Source organism: Thalassophryne amazonica, unplaced genomic scaffold (assembly GCF_902500255.1).
Source record: "Thalassophryne amazonica unplaced genomic scaffold, fThaAma1.1, whole genome shotgun sequence".
Lineage (NCBI taxonomy): Eukaryota > Metazoa > Chordata > Actinopteri > Batrachoidiformes > Batrachoididae > Thalassophryne > Thalassophryne amazonica.
Genome location: NW_022986508.1, coordinates 1 through 19,960, shown reverse-complemented (window position 1 = coordinate 19,960; position 19,960 = coordinate 1). Strand labels below are relative to the sequence as shown.

Here is a 19,960-nt window from a genome sequence, read left to right as displayed (position 1 = left end):
CACACACCATTGGAAAGAAGACAGTTTTGCTCTAGCTAGACATGTTGATTTATATAGCACTGAGAATTTTTTTCACACTAGTGGCAGTAACTTGTAAGTCAGACCTTGAACATGGTCATATGATATATCCTTAATAAATATTTCTAACGTTTCAGAACATATCTGGCCTTCACTGCAGAAGTATTAGATGTTGTTTGAAGTCTGATGCAACTCTTTGCAAAGCCTGTGACTTTGCCCGATACGTTTAACAGGAGTGTTTGATCATATAGGTTTACAAATTTATGCATCACGGGTTTATGATTTCAGAGCTTTTCATATCATGTTTTATTCTCTGTGATTAACCTGGAACTACTTGCTCACTGCTGACCTCATTAGGACGATCTTCATAATTCTATCAATGTGTTAAAAGTGTTTGCAAACATGTTGCACACTTTACTTATTTTTTCAATGTATTGATGCAGTTATGTGATCATTTTTGTGTTCTGTTGTAGCTCTGACATGAGTGGTGCCAGTAACACACTGGCGAGGGAGTTCCTGACTGATGTACATCAACTATGCAGTGCAGTGGCTCAGAGAGCAGAGGCACCAGAGGAAGATGAAGAGGAAACTCACATGGTGGCACTGGGCGAGTACCTGGTCAGGGGTCGGGGATTCCTCTTGCTCAGTACTCTGGACTCCATAATTGACCAGGTGAAGTTTTGTTTTTTTTTTAAATGCTACAAATTTATCTGTATGAAAAACACATATCCCTAATTTTGAAGCAAGGTTTCACACTTGATGCATTTTTAAAAATATAAATCTAATACAGAAAAGTCTAATTTGGCACTTTCATACTAGAGAAAATATTAGGTCTGTCACAAATGGGTACAAAAAACAAGCAAACAAAGCCTACAACCCCTGGCAAAAATTATGGAATCACCGGCCTCGGAGGATGTTCATTCAGTTGTTTAATTTTGTAGAAAAAAAGCAGATCACAGACATGACACAAAACTAAAGTCATTTCAAATGGCAATTTTCTGGCTTTAAGAAACACTATAAGAAATCAAGAAAAAAAATTGTGGCAGTCAGTAACGGTTACTTTTTTAGACCAAGCAGAGGGAAAAAAATATGGACTCACTCAATTCTGAGGAATAAATTATGGAATCACCCTGTAAATTTTCATCCCCAAAACTAACACCTGCATCAAATCAGATCTGCTCGTTAGTCTGCATCTAAAATGGAGTTATCACACCTTGGAGAGCTGTTGTACCAAGTGGACTGACATGAATCATGGCTCCAACACGAGAGATGTCAATTGAAACAAAGGAATGGATTATCAAACTCTTAAAAGAGGGTAAATCATCACGCAATGTTGCAAAAGATGTTGGTTGTTCACAGTCAGCTGTCTCTAAACTCTGGACCAAATACAAACAACATGGGAAGGTTGTTAAAGGCAAACATACTGGTAGACCAAGGAAGACATCAAAGTGTCAAGACGGAAAACTTAAAGCAATATGTCTCAAAAATCGAAAATGCACAACAAGATGATTATGCATCTTGCCATAGAGCAAAAACTGTGAAAACATTCCTTGCAAAAAGACACATAGGGTCAATGTCATGGCCTGCAAATAGTCCGGATCTTAATCCAATTGAAAATCTTTGGTGGATGTTGAAGAAAATGGTCCATGACAAGGCTCCAACCTGCAAAGCTGATCTGGCAACATCAATCAGAGAAAGTTGGAGCCAGATTGATGAAGAGTACTGTTTGTCACTCATTAAGTCCATGCCTCAGAGACTGCAAGCTGTTATAAAAGCCAGAGGTGGTGCAACAAAATACTAGTGATGTGTTGGAGCGTTCTTTTGTTTTTCATGATTCCATAATTTTTTCCTCAGAATTGAGTGATTCCATATTTTTTTTCCCCTCTGCTTGGTCTAAAAAAGTAACCGTTACTGACTGCCACAATTTTTTTTCCTGATTTCTTATAGTGTTTCTTAAAGCCAGAAAGTTGCCATTTGAAATGACTTTAGTTTTGTGTCATGTCTGTGATCTGCTTTTTTTCTACAAAATTAAACAACTGAATGAACATCCTCCGAGGCCGGTGATTCCATAATTTTTGCTAGGGGTTGTATATCAGTCTACTTCAGGTGGTAATGTCAGTGTAGCCAAGAACACTGATTTAAAATTTGCCTCCCTATATTTTAATTGTTTCTTGAATTTCAACAAAATTGTGGCAACACTTTAGATTTGGTCCAGGCATCTGGTGTTGGCATTTTGAATCTAACTGTAAACTTTGTTGCACCTGCTGTTTCTGGTCACTCATTCATTGGGTTCAAAGCATCATTATCCTGCATAATGAGAACAGTTGCCTTTATGTCATCAAGTTGTCACATTCGTCTACCATGATAGAGGCTGGCGCAAGATGGCTTGAGATTCTAACATTGCTCCTTACAGGCTTGCTGGTGGGTCTCACTGCTGGCCAAAATGCATCAGTTGCAACATGCTGAATTCAATAGCATCACTTGCTGTAATATCACAACAATCTAAGATGCCGTTATGCCGATGTAATGAATACTTGGAAAAGTGTAAATGAACTCTGCCAATTCTAACAAAAAGTGTTGGGGCTCTAATCCTGTGTGAATAATTCTAAACCTGTCTTGATTTCAGGAAACCCAAAAAGGATTAAAATTTGTGCACCAAATTCTTGTTTGTTTGTTTTTGTTGTTGTTTTGTTTTGTTTTTTCTTAGTAAAGAATTATCTTGTACAATTGTTCTGTCCCAGATAAAGTTCAAAGAAACAAGTAAATACTATGGAGGTAAATCCAGGCCAAAAGTTTTGTAATCTGAAAATTAAAAAAAGATTGAAAAAATAAATTTTGAAACTGAAAATTCATTGTTTGTTCTTGAATTTTATAATCATTTAAAAAGTGTTATTAAAATAAAAATAAGTGTAAGATATAGATTTCAGTTTAAATATATTTTTGATTCAGGTTTGTAATTATTTTTGATCAAATAATTTATTTTCATTCATATTTCTTTTTTTCACCTTCAGATCTTTTTTTCAGTTTCAGATCTTATTTTTTCAGTTTCAAACTTTTGGCCCCGTTCTGGCGTGGGAGGGCATGGCTTCAATTGAGAGGGGCATGGAATTATGAGTGACAGCAGAGCAATCAGTCCTCACATGATGTTGCTTTCAGGAAACGTGGGTACTTTGATAGATAATGACTCAACACTTTCTCTCCACTGTATTGTCTTGATACCTGTAAATAAAGTAATGTTAAGGACAAAGATGTCTATTACAAGTAATTCTAGACCGCTCTTGGTCATTTTTGATGTTTAAAAACTGGAAAATATGTAAGATCTTACACTTATTTTTATTTTGATAATACTTTTTAAATTATTATAAAATTCATTACATTCAGTTTCAAAATTTATTTTTTCAGTCTTTTTTATTTTTAGGTTACAAAACTTTTGGCCTGGATTTAGCTCCATAAAGATGCTGTTAGGCCAATGTAATGAACACTTAGAAAAGTGTAAATGAACGCTGCCAATTCTAACAAAGTGTGTGTGGCTCTGTAATCCTGAGTGAATAATTCTCAACCTGTCTTGATTTCAGAAAACCCAAAAAGGATTAAAATTTGTGCACCAAATTCTTACTTTTTGTTGTTGTTGTTCTTGGTAAAGAAGTATGTTGTACAATTGTTCTGTCCCAGATAAAGTTCAAAGAAACAAGTAAACACCCAATACTGTTATGACATCATGTCAGTGAAACAAAATAAGACATCTAGTATTTGTTACACACTGAGCAGAAAATAAGAAATTGCTAGCGTTTTTTGTTTTTTTTCCTCTTTTGTTTATTGGCTTATACACTCAATCAGCATTTATTTATATGGCCCTTTACAGCAGCCAGACGGTGTCCAAAGTGCTTTACAGTAACATCAAAGAATGTTTTGGAAGGTGTGGTGAGTCTCCTTTCAATATGTTGAATTTTCCATTCATTCCTTCCTGATTCAGTTTGGGCTGGTTGGTTGTTTACCCCTTTTTTAATTGATTAAATTGCAGGTGAGGCTGCGGCTGTTGTATAAGTATCACTTAATGACTGTACAATTTTTTTGACTACGCATGTGTGGATGTGTATTTATTATATATATTTCTCTTGTAGCAAGTTTCTCTTGTAGCTGTAATGCAATTTTATGCCTTGTCCACACAGAAACAGAACTTTTCCTATACAGTACCCTAGAAAGAAAATCTATTTTTTTCCAGTTTAACAAAAACGTCTTCCATCCAGCGAAAATAGGAAGGAGGTACCGGAGATTTCCCATTAATCACTATTAGTCTCCTGGCAAGAAGAGTAAGAAATGCTACAACATCCATTTTATCTTTGGAGAGAGAAGACGAAGTGGAGAAGACCTGAACAGGGCCCTAATGGCTCTCTGTTGGATTTCCTTCCCTACAGTCTGAGATGGAGCAGTAAAAAGTTCACTTCAGTAGAAATACAAAGAAGGGCAATGCCAGAGTGTATGGATAAGATTTGCTGGAGATTGTTTACATCGATCACAGCCAGGCAAGACACTGTCGTAAATCTTTGCTCATCTGACCTTGATGAAATTTGTGCAGTGTACGAGGCTGTGTCTCGCAAAAACAAGATATGTGGACATGCATCAATATTTCTGTCCCTTAAATTTCTCCACTAAATCTTCCTCCCACAGGGATTGTAACAAGATTGATTCCATATGTAATGACATAATTTGGCTACAGATAAGTGAAATTGCACTCTTTAGTGTACGAGGTCTATTAGAAAAGTATCCGACCTTATTATTTTTTTCAAAAACCATATGGATTTGAATCATGTGTGATTGCGTCAGACAAGCTTGAATCCTCGTGCTCATACATGAGTTTTTCCACGCCTGTCGGTTGCGTCATTCGCCTGTGAGCAGGCTTTGAGTGAGGAGTGGTCCACCCCCTCAGCGGATTTTCATTGTCAGGAAATGGTGGAATGATTTGGGCTTTTTTTCCATCAGAATTTTTTCAGAAACTGTTAGAGACTGGCAGCTGTAAACCATTAGAAAAATTTATCTGGCTTTCGGTGAAAATGTTATGGGCTTGGTAGAGAATAAGGAGTGTTACTGTCACTTTAAGGATGGCCCCCAGCGGCTGTGGGGCACGCTACGCTCCGAAGCCGCCATCGACAGGCTGAACGACCATTTCATTTCTAAACTGATGGCTGTCTGGATCCGTGACCATCGTGTGCCATTTCTCTGGTTATCACAAGAGCTGGACATCAACCATTTTCCGGCAGATTTCACTTGTAACAAGAGATTTTGTCATGGAAAGCCGAGCGGAGGCTTCGCGCGTCACGATGGATTCGCTACTGGAGCGAGACAAAACCACCTCCGTTTTGGTCTCACAGGACGGCTTTGAGATGGCGTTCAGACAGCTGTCGGTGGTTTTTCCATCGAGTGATTATCCAAGAAATAGTGGATGTGCCTGGACATGCCAGAACATGTCCCGTGAGGCTTCATCACGGCGTTGCTGTGCGCCATGCGGCACCGCCGTTTCATCAAATGACCTACATTTCTTTCTCATGGTCTGCAAGTTCTGATGAAACAGTTCTTTAAACATTTTTCTTTGTGTGCTGCATTAAATGGTGTGGGCTACATTTGTGAGGCTTCATCACGCGCGGAATTCCTCCGCACGTCTGTCTCAATGTGCCGAAAAAGTGCTGATGTCCACGTCTTTTCACAATTCCTGTGCTAGTCAGACGACGTCCCGGATAAAACACAGCGTCCGGTTTGGAGATGAACGGTACATTCCACTGTTACAGGAGTTTTTGTCATGGAAAGAGGAGCGGAGGCTTCGCGCGTCGCGGCGGTAACACTCCTTATTCTCTACCAAGCCCATAACATTTTCACCGAAAGCCAGATAAATTTTTCTAATGGTTTACAACTGCCAGTCTCTAACAGTTTCTGAAAAAATTCTGATGGAAAAAAAAGCCCAAATCATTCCGCCATTTCCTGACAATGAAAATCCGTCGAGGGGGTGGACCACTCCTCACTCAAAGCCTGCTCACAGGCGAATGACGCAACCGACAGGCATGGAAAAACTCACGCATGCGCACGAGGGTTCAAGCCTGTCTGACGCAATCACACGTGATTCAAATCCATATGGTTTTTGAAAAAAATAATAAGGTTGGATACTTTTCTAATAGACCTCGTATACACTGGCTCCAGGAAACCATCTAGAACTGCCTCCCCAGGAGGCTTGGGAAATGTAGAAAATGTGTTATTGACAAAACTACAAACCTGTAGATATCTAAAAAAAAATGACTCTGGGGCAGTGGCCGTTCATAAGAAAGTTGTTCAAATTATGCAAAAACATGATCAGTTTATAAGCCTTTAAAAGTATTAATACCGAATTCTGACTACATGTTGAAAACACTGTCTGCTAAAGAAGGAGTAAAAAACATGGTTGGCAGCTAATGGAGCAAATGTAGAAAATGTCTGTAAGGTAAAATGGACAATGAATGGGAGAGTGTACCAGGGCCTTTTAAAGAGACCGGCTGACCAGAATCCACCTCTGTTACAATCCAAGTAGAGAGAGATTCATAGATATTAAACTAAAGCCAGTAATTAAATATCCTAATATTAGCAGCCCAAATTTGTAGGGCCATCCCACCCAGTGATTTAGGCCTTTGTTAACATTGCCTAACATTTATTCCAATTAAATTCTGAAATCAAGCTGTCCACTTTAAAGATAAAAGACTAGGAAAGGAACAAGGGTACACATTGAAACACATAGGAAAACTATGGAAGAATATTAATTTTAACACAGTTAATGATAGCAACCAGAAATAAATTAAGCAGAGACCAGCATTCACAGTCCTTATGGATTTAACAGAACAGATGGGTAATATTCACTTTTAATGGTGACCTGTACGCTGTGATAAGTAAAAGTATAATGTGCAATTCTAAAGAGGAAATTCTGAAGTGAAATCTCTGTAGCAGCCTTATTAATGGGAAATGTCTCATTGTTATTCAGGTTGTGTTTAAACCCAGATATCTGTCCAAAAGATTGAAAAGTAGCTAGGGCAGCTTGAATAGAAACTGTAAACAAAACATATTGGAGAAGGTCGTCTACATAAAGAAAGGCCTTTAACTCAGTCCCATTCATAAAAATGCCTGAAATATGAGAGTTAGCACAAAGTGTTATTGCCAGGGGCTTGATTGCTATTGCAAATATAGTAATGGGCTCAATGGGCAGCCCTGTCTGACAGAAAGTTATTGGTCCTGACAAAGGCCTGTGGAGAGGAGTAAAGTAACTTAATCCAGGAGACGAATCCTGCTTTAAAACCAAATTTCTCTAACGTGTAGATGATGTATTTCCACTCCACTCTATCAAATGCCTTTTTTTGCATTGAATGAAATTAGAACCTCCTGAGTATCAGAGGCAGAGATGTAAATTGTGTTGAGTTGAATTGAAAATCCTTTATTTTCATTGAAATGTTGCATAACAATGAAATTAAGATTGCAACTCCACTAGGTACACATAAAATGAATAAAAAGTTACATAATAAAATAAATACACTTGCAACAATTTAAAATACACAAGTATAAAGTGCAGTGCAACTAGTTAAACATGCAAATATTCATATGCATGAAGGTGGCGGGAAGGGAGGTGGGGTTATTGTCAGTGATTGTTTAGTGCGGTTATGTCATCTAAAATAGACATCTAAGATTGGAGAAGGAATGTCTATTTCGAATTAATCCAGTCAGATCTGGTGAGATAATAGATGGGAGAATGGGTTCCAGACGTAGAACCAATAGTTTAGATAATGTCTTAAAGTCGATGTTCAGCAGATTTCTGGGGTGATACGAAGAATAGAAAAACAGAACTTTGCCTTTCTTAAGTAGAAGGGAAATGAAGGCCTAATTAAGAGTTTAGTGGAAGTGGCCAAATTCAAATGATTCATTGTTCATATCTAATAATAAGGGGGCAAGCTTGCACCAATTTTTGCGCCATCTAGTCCAGCACTCTCCACTCTGTAAAGATAATGTGGCCACATTAAGTTCATCAAGTGAGATCGGTCTCTCTAAATAATCAGCTGCAAGCTGTCCAAAGGTGAGAATATCTGATTTATCAAACAAAATTTTTTTTATCAAAGTCCTGTGAGGTGGAAACTGGATGGACGGATGGCTACATGACACTACAGACTGCCTTGACACGCAGATGATGTGTCCAGATGTGATACATTGGAAGAAGTCAGAATTCAGCCGGCAATTGTGCACCTGTTCCGTGCATGGACATGTCCTCTCGCTGGCCATCCATCCGTGAGGAGTTAATCTGGATGTGGACATGTCCTCTCGCTGGCGATCGGTCCGTGAGCAGGAGTTAATGGACTTTATTTAACTTGCCACAATCTTGAGAGAACTTGGTGGTGAAAGCAATCTAGGTATGTACTGATAAAAGGATTTTTTTGCCCTGGCGTAGGGTTGTGTAGAATTGCGGAGGCTTGGTGTACTGTAGCACAGTGTTGTGTAGATTTACATACAGTAGCGTAGTGTTGTGTAGACTTGCTTAAAACCTACATATTTTCTGAGTTCAGTGCGTCCACCTCGCGTAGCCCTCAGCATACTGCTGCGTAGGGGAGAAAAAACTCAGCGTAGTCAGTATGTCGCAGTACGCAACTCTACGGTGGCCCCGGTGTGAAAGGGGCATCACTTGAGACTAGATGAGAATTGAGACACCAAGGTGAGAGATTACTGATAAAGTTAAACTGTGCAATTACAGAGGATGGGGCATGGTCAAAAATAACCATAACATGGTATTTATGGGCAGATACTGAAGAGAGAAGCCTGTTGTCAACTAAGATAAAAAAAAAAAAATCAATGAGTGAAGGTATAATGGACATGAGAAAAAAAAAACTAATATTCCCTTTTAGTGGGATTAAAAAAAATGGCAGACATCCTAAAGCAGCTTCCACCCCCGCCCCCCCCACCATGCTTGTTTTGACAGTCTTAAAACACCACCAAGCTGTTTATTTTTAAGTCACGCGTGAAGGAATAGGTTGAATGTTATTAATTAGCACCTAAAGGAATTGGTTGTCTCTCTGCTGTGAGGAATGTTCTGATGAGATCCCCAAGGTCTTGGAAGTAAATGCTGTCATGTAGATGCTACATTACGCACACACACAGCTCCTTGAGCTGCACAGGAGTTTGCACAGGAGACTGCGCCAGAGCCATTACCCACCCAAAGAAAATTAGAAAGCTTGTCTACTAAAATCAGTAGACAACTCAAAATGACTTTAGTGTAGTATTGAAAATCAAAGGGATATGTCTTACGTCTTGAATCTGTGTTTGTGTATTGCAGTGGGAATGTCTTGATGTTACAAAGAAAAAAAAACCTAGGTAACCTCCATGTGAATTGTTGCATACTCAGGAGCTGACTTGTCGCGAGGAGCTGCTCACGTTACTGCTGTCTCTGCTACCGCTGGTCTGGAAGATTCCTGTGCAAGAGGAAAAAGCACCAGGTCTGTAACTACAACAATTTCTATGTTATTTATTCATTCCACTAACAAGCCACACCTCAGTCCACCCACAACTGCAGACTGCATTTCAATTTGTATTTGAGTTTTTAGAATCCTTTAATCACAAAGGTTAAGCAGCATTTAAGCATTAGGTTTACTGGGTTGTTGGACTGCATGTAACTTCTTATAAAATTATTGACAAAAATGATGAATATAAACTCTCCAGCATTCCAGAGAATAATGACAATAAAGAGGTGCTGAATTTTTGTCCTACCATCACATTTCAGAAGCTGGAAACAATTAAATCTTGGTATTTTTCTTCACTAAGTGACTTAATGGAGGAATTGATTAATCGAATAGCTCTGCCACTCTGATAGTTGTTGATGTGAAAGCACTGTAATGTCTGCTTATTACTTTTAACTGGTACAGTGTCTATGATGCACATGTGAAATGAGCATTTGTTTAATTGAAAACCCACACTGTTGTACTGGGCTTCCTACATTATCAACTCGGAACAAAGTTTCTTTCTCATGGTCTGCGAGTTCTGATGAAACAGTTCTTTAAACATTTTTCTTTGTGTGCTGCATTAAATGGTGTGGGCTACATTTGTGCAGTGCTTTTACATCTTTCCATTTTCTCTGTCTCACACACATGCGCGCACAGACACACACACACACACACACACACACACACAGTCAAAATAAAATTTGCTCACAGAAGAGGAGACAGCGTGGAATAACGCATGAATGTATACAGCAGAAATGCAGGCAGCCCCATGTGATGGCAGCAGGTGTGTCCTCATCTAAAGAAAATGAAACAAAAGAAAAACTCGCCTCTCACTTCACTCCAGGTATGGAGGTAAGAAATGCAATTAGAGGATTATATTTAATGGTGTCAGACCCTGTGTGTCCTAGGATATAACACATCTGACACTTCATGCTATTTCCAGATTGTCAGGTGCATTAATTACTTGAGTTGCAAGATAAGTCGTTGGAATAAATAGACAAGCGCTACAGCAAGAAAGGCTGCTCTGATTCCCGACTCTGATGCATACACAATACAATGCGGCATTTTACATTCAAGAAACCATGAGCAGGTTTTTGTGTTTTCTTACATGAACAATAAATAACAGCCAGCAAGGACTATGTCACATTCATGTGTGAGATTCCAAGAACTAAGCATCTCCTTGAGGAGTATTGGTGGCTTCCATAAGGGCGTATTTAAGAGTGAGAATTATTGTTTAATTTTATGATAACTAAGAGCACAAAAAAAATTTTAATATGTAGTCCTGAAATGCTTTATTTGGTGGTGATAGTGTCACAGTGTCACTCATCTCCAACTGAAGTCCAATTAAGGGTCGTGGGGGGCTGGAGCCTATCCCAACAGTCATAGAGCGTGAGGCAGGGTACACCCTGGACAGGACACCAGTGTGTCACAGGGCCACATATAGACAAACACGTTCACACCCACAGGCACACCTACAGAATTTAAAGTTTCTATTTTAATTGCTCTTACCCCATTTCCCTGAAGAGTAGTTATTATAGTCAACTCTGTGTCTGTCTACATGTCTCAGATGCTCAAAAATATGTGAGGTTGACAGGCCAACTCACCTAATTTGTAACAAAAATCCAGCTATTTATATTGCGATATGGCACTTATTTATTACCAAAATATGGCCATCGGGTATTGTGAAGACCTTGCGGCTGTCCGTCCGTCTCTGTCTGTCTGTCCATCTGTGCTCAGCATAAGTCCAGTCCTATTACTGCCAGGGTCTTCAAATTCACAGGGAACATTCTTGGGACACAGACCTTGGACAAATTCAAAGATGGTTAACCGTGACCCATTTTAAGAGGTCAAAACGTCACATGTTGGTTCCTATTTTATGCTCTTACGGCCAAGGGTATTTATGCATTGCATTATATTATCTGTTTCTTTCATCACATAAAAATCTATACAGATATTATTGTAGACCCTATGATTATGGCACAGCCCTAGTTTTCATTTTATGTGAATTGGTGCCCAATTGTATATCTACAGTATGTATACGTCCATAATTTCAAGAAAAAAATCTCGGATTTGCTCCTTTACTAAGGCATGCCCCTGAATGTAATTGACTTAAGCAAGGAAACTGACATAGGCACAAACAGGTACTTCTTTGGTGGAGGTCATAAAGCTGACAATGTTTTGTATGTTAACAGTCTTCATCTTGCCATCTCTACTGGAAGTATTTCTCACCCGGGAAGTGAAGGATGTCTCCCCTGGAACAGGACTGAAGATCAGGTCAGATGAACAGAACTCCGGCAAGAGACCATGTGTCGGCAGTGACCCTTGGAAGTCAAGGAGGTCACGCAGGACAGTCCAGAGATACTCTGTGAGGAATGCTCGCAAATCCCAGCTTTCTACCTCAGATTCAGATCCCAACTCAGAAGATAAAGCAGCCTCAGGCTCTGGTGGTGCTAGGATCAAGAGAGCACATGGCTCCAGCATCCGAGTAAACTATCAGCATTATCGTTCAGAGGTCTCACAGAAATCATCCACCACAAAATCCACAGGAACCATGAGTGCACCATATCCTCATCCCAGATCCACTGCCTCTCACAAATCAGACCCTGAAACTCTGACAGATCCAGCTGCAATATCAGTTTTCAACCGGATGGAGAATTCACCCTTTGATCTCTGTTATGTTTTACTTTCTCTACTGGAGAAGGTTTGTAAGTTTGACATGAGCATTAACCACAACCCTGGCCTGGCAGTCAGTGTTGTACCAACACTCACTGAGATCTTGACTGAATTTGGAGAGTGCTGTGGTCCAGGTGGTGGAGGTGGAACAGGAGCAGAAGAGCTGGCTGGAGGTTGGACAGAGGAACCAATCGCCCTTGTCCAGAGGATGCTTCTACGCACAATTTTGCACCTGATGTCTGTGGATGTGAGTCAAAATGAAACCCTTCCAGATACTCTGAGACGCAGTCTGATAGACTTGCTCCGAGCCACCCTCAAAATTCGCAGCTGTTTGGATAGGCAGATGAACCTGTTTGCTCCTCGGCCAAAGAAAACCTTGCAGGAGATTCAAGATGACTTCTCATTTTCCCGAAATCGCCATAGAGTGCTACTGCTGCCAGAGCTTTTGGAGGGAGTAGTACAAGTGCTGCTGGGTTGTCTGCAGACCTCCACACCCAACCCTTTCTTCTTTAACCAGGCTCTGGAACTTGTCCATGAATTTATTCAACATCGTGGTCTAGAACTGTTTGAGATCACAGTACTGCGGCTGGAGGGACTGGGCAGGGCCAAAGATTCTGAAATAGGAAGTGAGGCTTCAGAGAGGCTACGAGGTCTTATTGCAGGGGTCTTCAAAATTATTAGTGCTGTTAAGAAAGCAAAGTCAGAACAGCTACACCAGTCTGTGTGTGCCAGGAGACGTCATCGTCGCTGTGAATATTCTCATTTCCTGCATCACCATAGAGACCTGTCTGGTTTACCAGTTTCTGCTTTCAAGCAAACTGCGAGGCGCAATCCCTTTGAAGAGGATGCAGATGGCAATGAAGGAATGGAGAGTGACGTGCATTATCCAGAGCGCTGCTGTTGTCTGGCTGCTTGTGCCCACCAGTGTCTGCGGCTACTGCAGCGCCTGTCTCCAAATGGAGCAGCTATTTTGCAGGTACTGGCTGGGGTGCAAACTGTTGGAATCTGCTGTTGTATGGATCCTCGATCAGTGGTAGTACCTCTGCTACATGCCTTCCAAGCTCCAGGTCTGCGAAGTTACCAGTCCCACATTCTCAATGTCCTGAGCAGGCTGATTCTAGACCAACTAGGTGGGGGACAGCCTTCTGAGAAAGCCAAGCTGGCCTCTTGTAACATCTGCACTCTAGACAGCAGTCAGTTGCCGGGCCTGGAGGAGACACTGCAACAGAGGGAGCCCTCAGCTATTTCCGGACTCTGTTATCGCTCCCAGGGTATTTTGCCAAGTGGAGGTGGCACAGAGGACATGCTGTGGAAATGGAATGCTCTAGAGGCCTACCAAGGACTAGTGTTTGGGGAGGACTGGCAACTGAGCCAACAGATAGCCAGCCATGTGTGCCACTTGACCCTGCGGGGAAATGTTATCATACAGTGGCAAGTCTACACACATATCTTCAACCCTGTGCTGCAGAGAGGAGTAGAGGTGGTCCACCATGCCCAGCAGCTTGGGGTTTCCACGGTGTGCTCACAGGTGTGCGGATATCATGGTCAGTGCATGCCTGTGGAAGTACTGCTTGTATACCTGCAAACATTGTCTGTCCTTCTCAAATCAAGGTGAGTTGATTGTCTCATTGTTCTGAAATCATCTGTTCCTTTCTCCATGGTTGTCTGTGTCAGTACCGTGTGTGAGTGAATGCCTGCTTTGCCAGAAATGAGCTTCAGATTTCATACTTAAAGATAGAAATATTTGTAGTTGTAACCTGTCAAACAGCGGTAACCATCAGTTAAGCTGTCAGGTCACATCTTTCAGAAAGGTTGGAAAAACAAAAACAAAAAATGTCTCTGAGGAAAGAAGTGGGGAAAAAAAAACAACTCACTAACTCTCCCTCTCTCTTTGATTAATACAGTCTAAAGTTGAACTCTTGAGTAGAGCAGGTAGACATGGAAAACATGTAGGGCAGGTGCTAACAAGGAACAGGGTTGGAAGCACCTGATCTCAAAGAATTGGAGCCTTGTAGATATTTGTGCATTTACTTTATTTTTAAAATAAACTGGTTCATTGTAATATTTTAATAAATAAAACAATTTATATCATTTATATAGCACCAAATCACAACAAAGTTGCCTTAAGGTGCTTCACACAAGTAAGGTCTAACCTTACCAACCTCCAGACCAAGCACACAGATGACAGTGGTAAGGAAAAACACTCTCTGATGATTTGAAGAAGAAACCTCAAGCAGACCAAACTCAAGGCGGTGACTCTCTGCTTGGGCCATGCTAGTGACAGCTTGGAACGTCTGAGGTAATTGGAGTTTAAACGTAATTGCCCTTTTAGGGATCAATAAAGTTGTCTGAAGTCTGACACAATTGACAAAACAGTTTTAAAAAGGAATATATATGAATTAACCATCCATCCATCCATCCATTTTCTTCCACTTTACCAATTTACTAAAATATAGTAAATGAATGAAGATGTTCGGGAAAGCATAAGGAGAAAGAGGTTGGTGAAAAAGAATTGGGATAGTCTGAGAGATGAAGAAAATAGAAAGGAGTACAAGGATATGCGGCATAAGGCAAAAAGAGAAGTGCCACAAGCTAAGGCAAAGACATATAGCGAACTGTGCAAGAAGTTGAATAGTAAGGAAGGAGAAAAGGACTTGTACAGATTGGCCAGACAAAGGGACTGAGTTGGAAAGGATGAAGATAAAAGATGAAGATGGTAATGTGCTGACAAGTGAGGAGAGTGTGTTGAGAAGATGGAGGGAATATTTTGAGGAGCTAATGAATGACTAAAATGAGAGCGAGAAAAGGCTGGATGATGTGGAGAGAGTAAATGAGGAAGTGCAACATATTAGTAAGGATGAAGTGAAAGCAGCTATAAAGAGGATGAAGAGTGGAAAGGCAGTTGGTCCAGATGACATTCCAGTGTAGGCATGGAAATGTCTAGGAGAGATCACAGTGGAGTTCTAACCAGATTGTTTAATAAAATCTTGAAAAGTTAGAAGGTGCCTGGGAAGTGGAGATGAAGTGTGCCAGCTCCTATTTTTAGGAACAAGGGTGATGTGCATAGCTGCAGCATCTACAGAAACATAAAGTTGATCGGCTATAGCATGAAGTTATGGGAAAGTGTAGTAGAAGCTAGGCTTTGAAAACAGGTGAAGATCTATGAGTAGTAATATGGTTTCATGCTGAGAAAGAACACTACAGATGCAGTGTTTGCTCTGAAAGTACTGATGGAGACTTACAGAGAAGGCCAGAAGGAGTGTGGTATTGTATGAGGAAGTCTGGAGTGGCAGAGAAGTTTGTGAGGGTAGTCCAGGACATGTACAAGGATAGTGTGACAGCAGTGAGATGCGCAGTAGGAATGGTAGAGAAGCTTGAATCTTCAACTGGACTGGGTTGCTTGATGCGAGGACGTTTCGCTTCAAATTGCAGAAGCTTCTTCAGCTAAAATTCTTGCTCTGGTAGTCTGACTTCTGTCTTGACCCTTGTAGAGAAGAACAAACAGAAGCCACAAAAGCTGGAGTTTTAAACCTAACCAGACCCCTCCTACCGAGAGGCAGACTGCTATTGGCTAATGACTAAACAATTGCTTTAATTAGCACTTATTGTGCTTTAGTTAGCACCCTCCTAATGACGGTAGCTGTCCCTCCTAATGATGGGACTGACACCTCTCCTGACGGCTCTCCTGACGAGTCTCCTGATGACGTGAATGACTCATTACCATGAACAATAGACTGAAATGGCTTTGACCTGAGTACCCCATTGTAAACGGGACAAAGCATGTCTCAGACTTCGTTAAGGCTGGGTTTCAACTGTTTCACATACAATGCCTCCTTCACCCCTCCCTCAAACCATTTCTTCTCTCTGGCTAAGATTTTAACTTCCTTGTCGTCAAACGTTTGGTTAGTGTCTTTAAGGGGGAGATGAACTGCAGACTGAGGTCCACTGGTGCCCTCTCTGCGCTGCTGGTAAAGACTAATTATTTAAAATTATTATTCTTAAATTAATTAAATGAATTTCATCCATTTTGAAATAAGACTGTAAAATAACATGTATACAAACACATATAAAACACACATATGTATGTATGTATGTATGTATGTATGTATAATGCAAATAATGTTTGAGTGTACCATTCAACAAGGCAAAGCAGAGTTGAATGGTACATTCCATCTTTCACTGAATTAAATATTTATTCCATTGAAAGAATGAAAAAACATTCATTATTTGTTTTATATAACGGCGAAAATAGATCCTTGTCATTTGATAGTTTATTAATTTATAAACAACAGAAAAGGGACTTACATTTTGGTGTTCGTCACTGGTGCAACATCAACAGTCCACAGAATTTAAATACGAGTCCAAAATTGCAGAGCTGTGGTCTTATACACCTCTCTGCAGCTTCTCTCCCCCTGCCATCCCCCTATTACCCCATCCCCGTAGAGACGGTGCCTGCTCCCAGACCACCAATAACTAGCAAAAATCTATTTAAGCATAAAAATTCAAAAAGAAAAAATAATATAGCACCTTCAATTGCACCACAGACTAAAACAGTTAAATGTGGTCTATTAAACATTAGGTCTCTTTCTTCTAAGTCCCTGTTGGTAAATGATATAATAATTGATCAACGTATTGATTTATTCTGCCTAACAGAAACTTGGTTACAGCAGGATGAATATGTTAGTTTAAATGAGTCAACACCCCCGAGTCACACTAACTGTCAGAATGCTCGTAGCACGGGCCGGGGCGGAGGATTAGCAGCAATCTTCCATTCCAGCTTATTAATTAATCAAAAACCTAGACAGAGCTTTAATTCATTTGAAAGCTTGTCTCTTAGTCTTGTCCATCCAAATTGGAAGTCCCAAAAAAACAGTTTTATTTGTTATTATCTATCGTCCACCTGGTCGTTACTGTGAGTTTCTCTGTGAATTTTCAGACCTTTTGTCTGACTTAGTGCTTAGCTCAGATAAGATAATTATAGTGGGCGATTTTAACATCCACACAGATGCTGAGAATGACAGCCTCAACACTGCATTTAATCTATTATTAGACTCTATCGGCTTTGCTCAAAAAGTAAATGAGTCCACCCACCACTTTAATCATATTTTAGATCTTGTTCTGACTTATGGTATGGAAATAGAAGACTTAACAGTATTCCCTGAAAACTCCCTTTTGTCTGATCATTTTTTAATAACATTTACATTTACCCTGATGGACTACCCTGCAGTGGGGAATAAGTTTCATTACACTAGAAGTCTTTCAGAAAGCGCTGTAACTAGGTTTAAGGATATGATTCCTTCTTTATGTTCTCTAATGTCATATACCAACACAGAGCAGAGTAGCTACCTAAACTCTGTAAGGGAGTTAGAGTATCTTGTCAATAGTTTTACATCCTCATTGAAGACAACTTTGGATGCTGTAGCTCCTCTGAAAAAGAGAGCTTTAAATCAGAAGTGTCTGACTCCGTGGTATAACTCACAAACTCGTAGCTTAAAGCAGATAACCCGTAAGTTGGAGAGGAAATGGCGTCTCACTAATTTAGAAGATCTTCACTTAGCCTGGAAAAAGAGTTTGCTGCTCTATAAGAAAGCCCTTCGTGAAGCTAGGACATCTTTCTACTCATCACTAATTGAAGAAAATAAGAACAACCCCAGGTTTCTTTTCAGCACTGTAGCCAGGCTGACAAAGAGTCAGAGCTCTATTGAGCTGAGTATTCCATTAACTTTAACTAGTAATGACTTCATGACTTTCTTTGCTAACAAAATTTTGACTATTAGAGAAAAAATTACTCATAACCATCCCAAAGATGTATCGTTATCTTTGGCTGCTTTCAGTGATGCCGGTATTTGGTTAGACTCCTTCTCTCCGATTGTTCTGTCTGAGTTATTTTCATTAGTTACTTCATCCAAACCATCAACATGCTTATTAGACCCCATTCCTGCCAGGCTGCTCAAGGAAGTCCTCCCATTATTTAATGCTTCAATCTTAAATATGATCAATCTATCTTTGTTAGTTGGTTATGTACCACAGGCCTTTAAGGTGGCAGTAATTAAACCATTACTTAAAAAGCCATCACTTGACCCAGCTATCTTAGCTAATTATAGGCCAATCTCCAACCTTCCTTTTCTCTCAAAGATTCTTGAGAGGGTAGTTGTAAAACAGCTAACTGATCACCTGCAGAGGAATGGTCTATTTGAAGAGTTTCAGTCAGGTTTTAGAATTCATCATAGTACAGAAACAGCATTAGTGAAGGTTACAAATGATCTTCTTATGGCTTCGGACAGTGGACTTATCTCTGTGCTTGTTCTGTTGGACCTCAGTGCTGCTTTTGATACTGTTGACCATAAAATTTTATTACAGAGATTAGAGCATGTCATAGGTATTAAAGGCATTGCGCTGCGGTGGTTTGAATCATATTTGTCTAATAGATTACAGTTTGTTCATGTAAATGGGGAATCTTCTTCACAGACTAAAGTTAATTATGGAGTTCCACAAGGTTCTGTGCTAGGACCAATTTTATTCACTTTATACATGCTTCCCTTGGGCAGTATTATTAGACGGTATTGCTTAAATTTTCATTGTTACGCAGATGATACCCAGCTTTATCTATCCATGAAGCCAGAGGATACGCACCAATTAGCTAAACTGCAGGATTGTCTTACAGACATAAAGACATGGATGACCTCTAATTTCCTGCTTTTAAACTCAGATAAAACTGAAGTTATTGTACTTGGCCCCACAAATCTTAGAAGCATGGTGTCTAACCAGATCGTTACTCTGGATGGCATTTCCCTGATGTCTAGTAATACTGTGAGAAATCTTGGAGTTATTTTTGATCAGGATATGTCATTCAAAGCGCATATTAAACAAATATGTAGGACTGCCTTTTTGCATTTACGCAATATCTCTAAAATCAGAAAGGTCTTGTCTCAGAGTGATGCTGAAAAACTAATTCATGCATTTATTTCCTCTAGGCTGGACTATTGTAATTCATTATTATCAGGTTGTCCTAAAAGTTCCCTAAAAAGCCTTCAGTTGGTTCAGAATGCTGCAGCTAGAGTACTGACGGGGACTAGCAGGAGAGAGCATATCTCACCCGTGTTGGCCTCCCTTCATTGGCTTCCTGTTAATGCTAGAATAGAATTTAAAATTCTTCTTCTTACTTATAAGGTTTTGAATAATCAGGTCCCATCTTATCTTAGGGACCTCGTAGTACCATATTACCCCATTAGAGCGCTTCGCTCTCAGACTGCGGGCTTACTTGTAGTTCCTAGGGTTTGTAAGAGTAGAATGGGAGGCAGAGCCTTCAGCTTTCAGGCTCCTCTCCTGTGGAACCAGCTCCCAATTCAGATCAGGGAGACAGATACCCTCTCTACTTTTAAGATTAGGCTTAAAACTTTCCTTTTCGCTAAGGCTTATAGTTAGGGCTGGATCGGGTGACCCTGGACCATCCCTTGGTTATGTTGCTTTAGACGTAGACTGTGTTTCATAATTATTGTATGGCCTTGCCTTGCAATGTGGAGCGCCTTGGGGCAACTGTTTGTTGTGATTTGCCGCTATACAAGAAAAAATTTGATTGATTGATTGAAAATTGTTCTCAGTCAACTTGCAACAAACAATGCTGACGATGTAGTCTGTGATGCCGTTGTTGTGCCAAATTCAGTACAGACTGTTGTTTGCTTTCCTAACTCCAGTGAAAAATCGCATCAGAAATTAGTCCAGCTTTTCATCCTAACAGCTCTTCATGCTTCCAGACAGCTTATAGCGTAGTAGATTTATTT

At 40.1% G+C, this 19,960-nt stretch overlaps 1 protein-coding gene across 1 annotated transcript; it reads left to right on the top strand.

Moving 5' to 3' along the window:
- The first annotated feature begins 485 nt into the window (after positions 1-485).
- LOC117506259 (lysosomal-trafficking regulator-like) lies at positions 486-13,911 on the top strand. Its single transcript, XM_034165756.1, has 3 exons — positions 486-690; positions 9,413-9,503; positions 11,699-13,911. The coding sequence occupies exons 1-3, from the start codon at positions 499-501 to the stop codon at positions 13,792-13,794; spliced, it is 2,379 nt and encodes a 792-aa protein (XP_034021647.1). The 5' UTR covers positions 486-498; the 3' UTR covers positions 13,795-13,911.
- The last annotated feature ends 6,049 nt before the right edge of the window (positions 13,912-19,960 follow it).

What these genes read in the sequence shown, in the direction of transcription:
- LOC117506259 (XM_034165756.1), top strand. Translation starts at nt 499, where the DNA reads ATGAGTGGTGCCAGTAACACACTGGCGAGGGAGTTCCTGACTGATGTA. An exon ending in TGGACTCCATAATTGACCAG is followed by an intron (nt 691 to 9,412) that starts GTGAAGTTTTGT and finishes TTGCATACTCAG; the next exon opens with GAGCTGACTTGTCGCGAGGA. An exon ending in GCAAGAGGAAAAAGCACCAG is followed by an intron (nt 9,504 to 11,698) that starts GTCTGTAACTAC and finishes GTATGTTAACAG; the next exon opens with TCTTCATCTTGCCATCTCTA.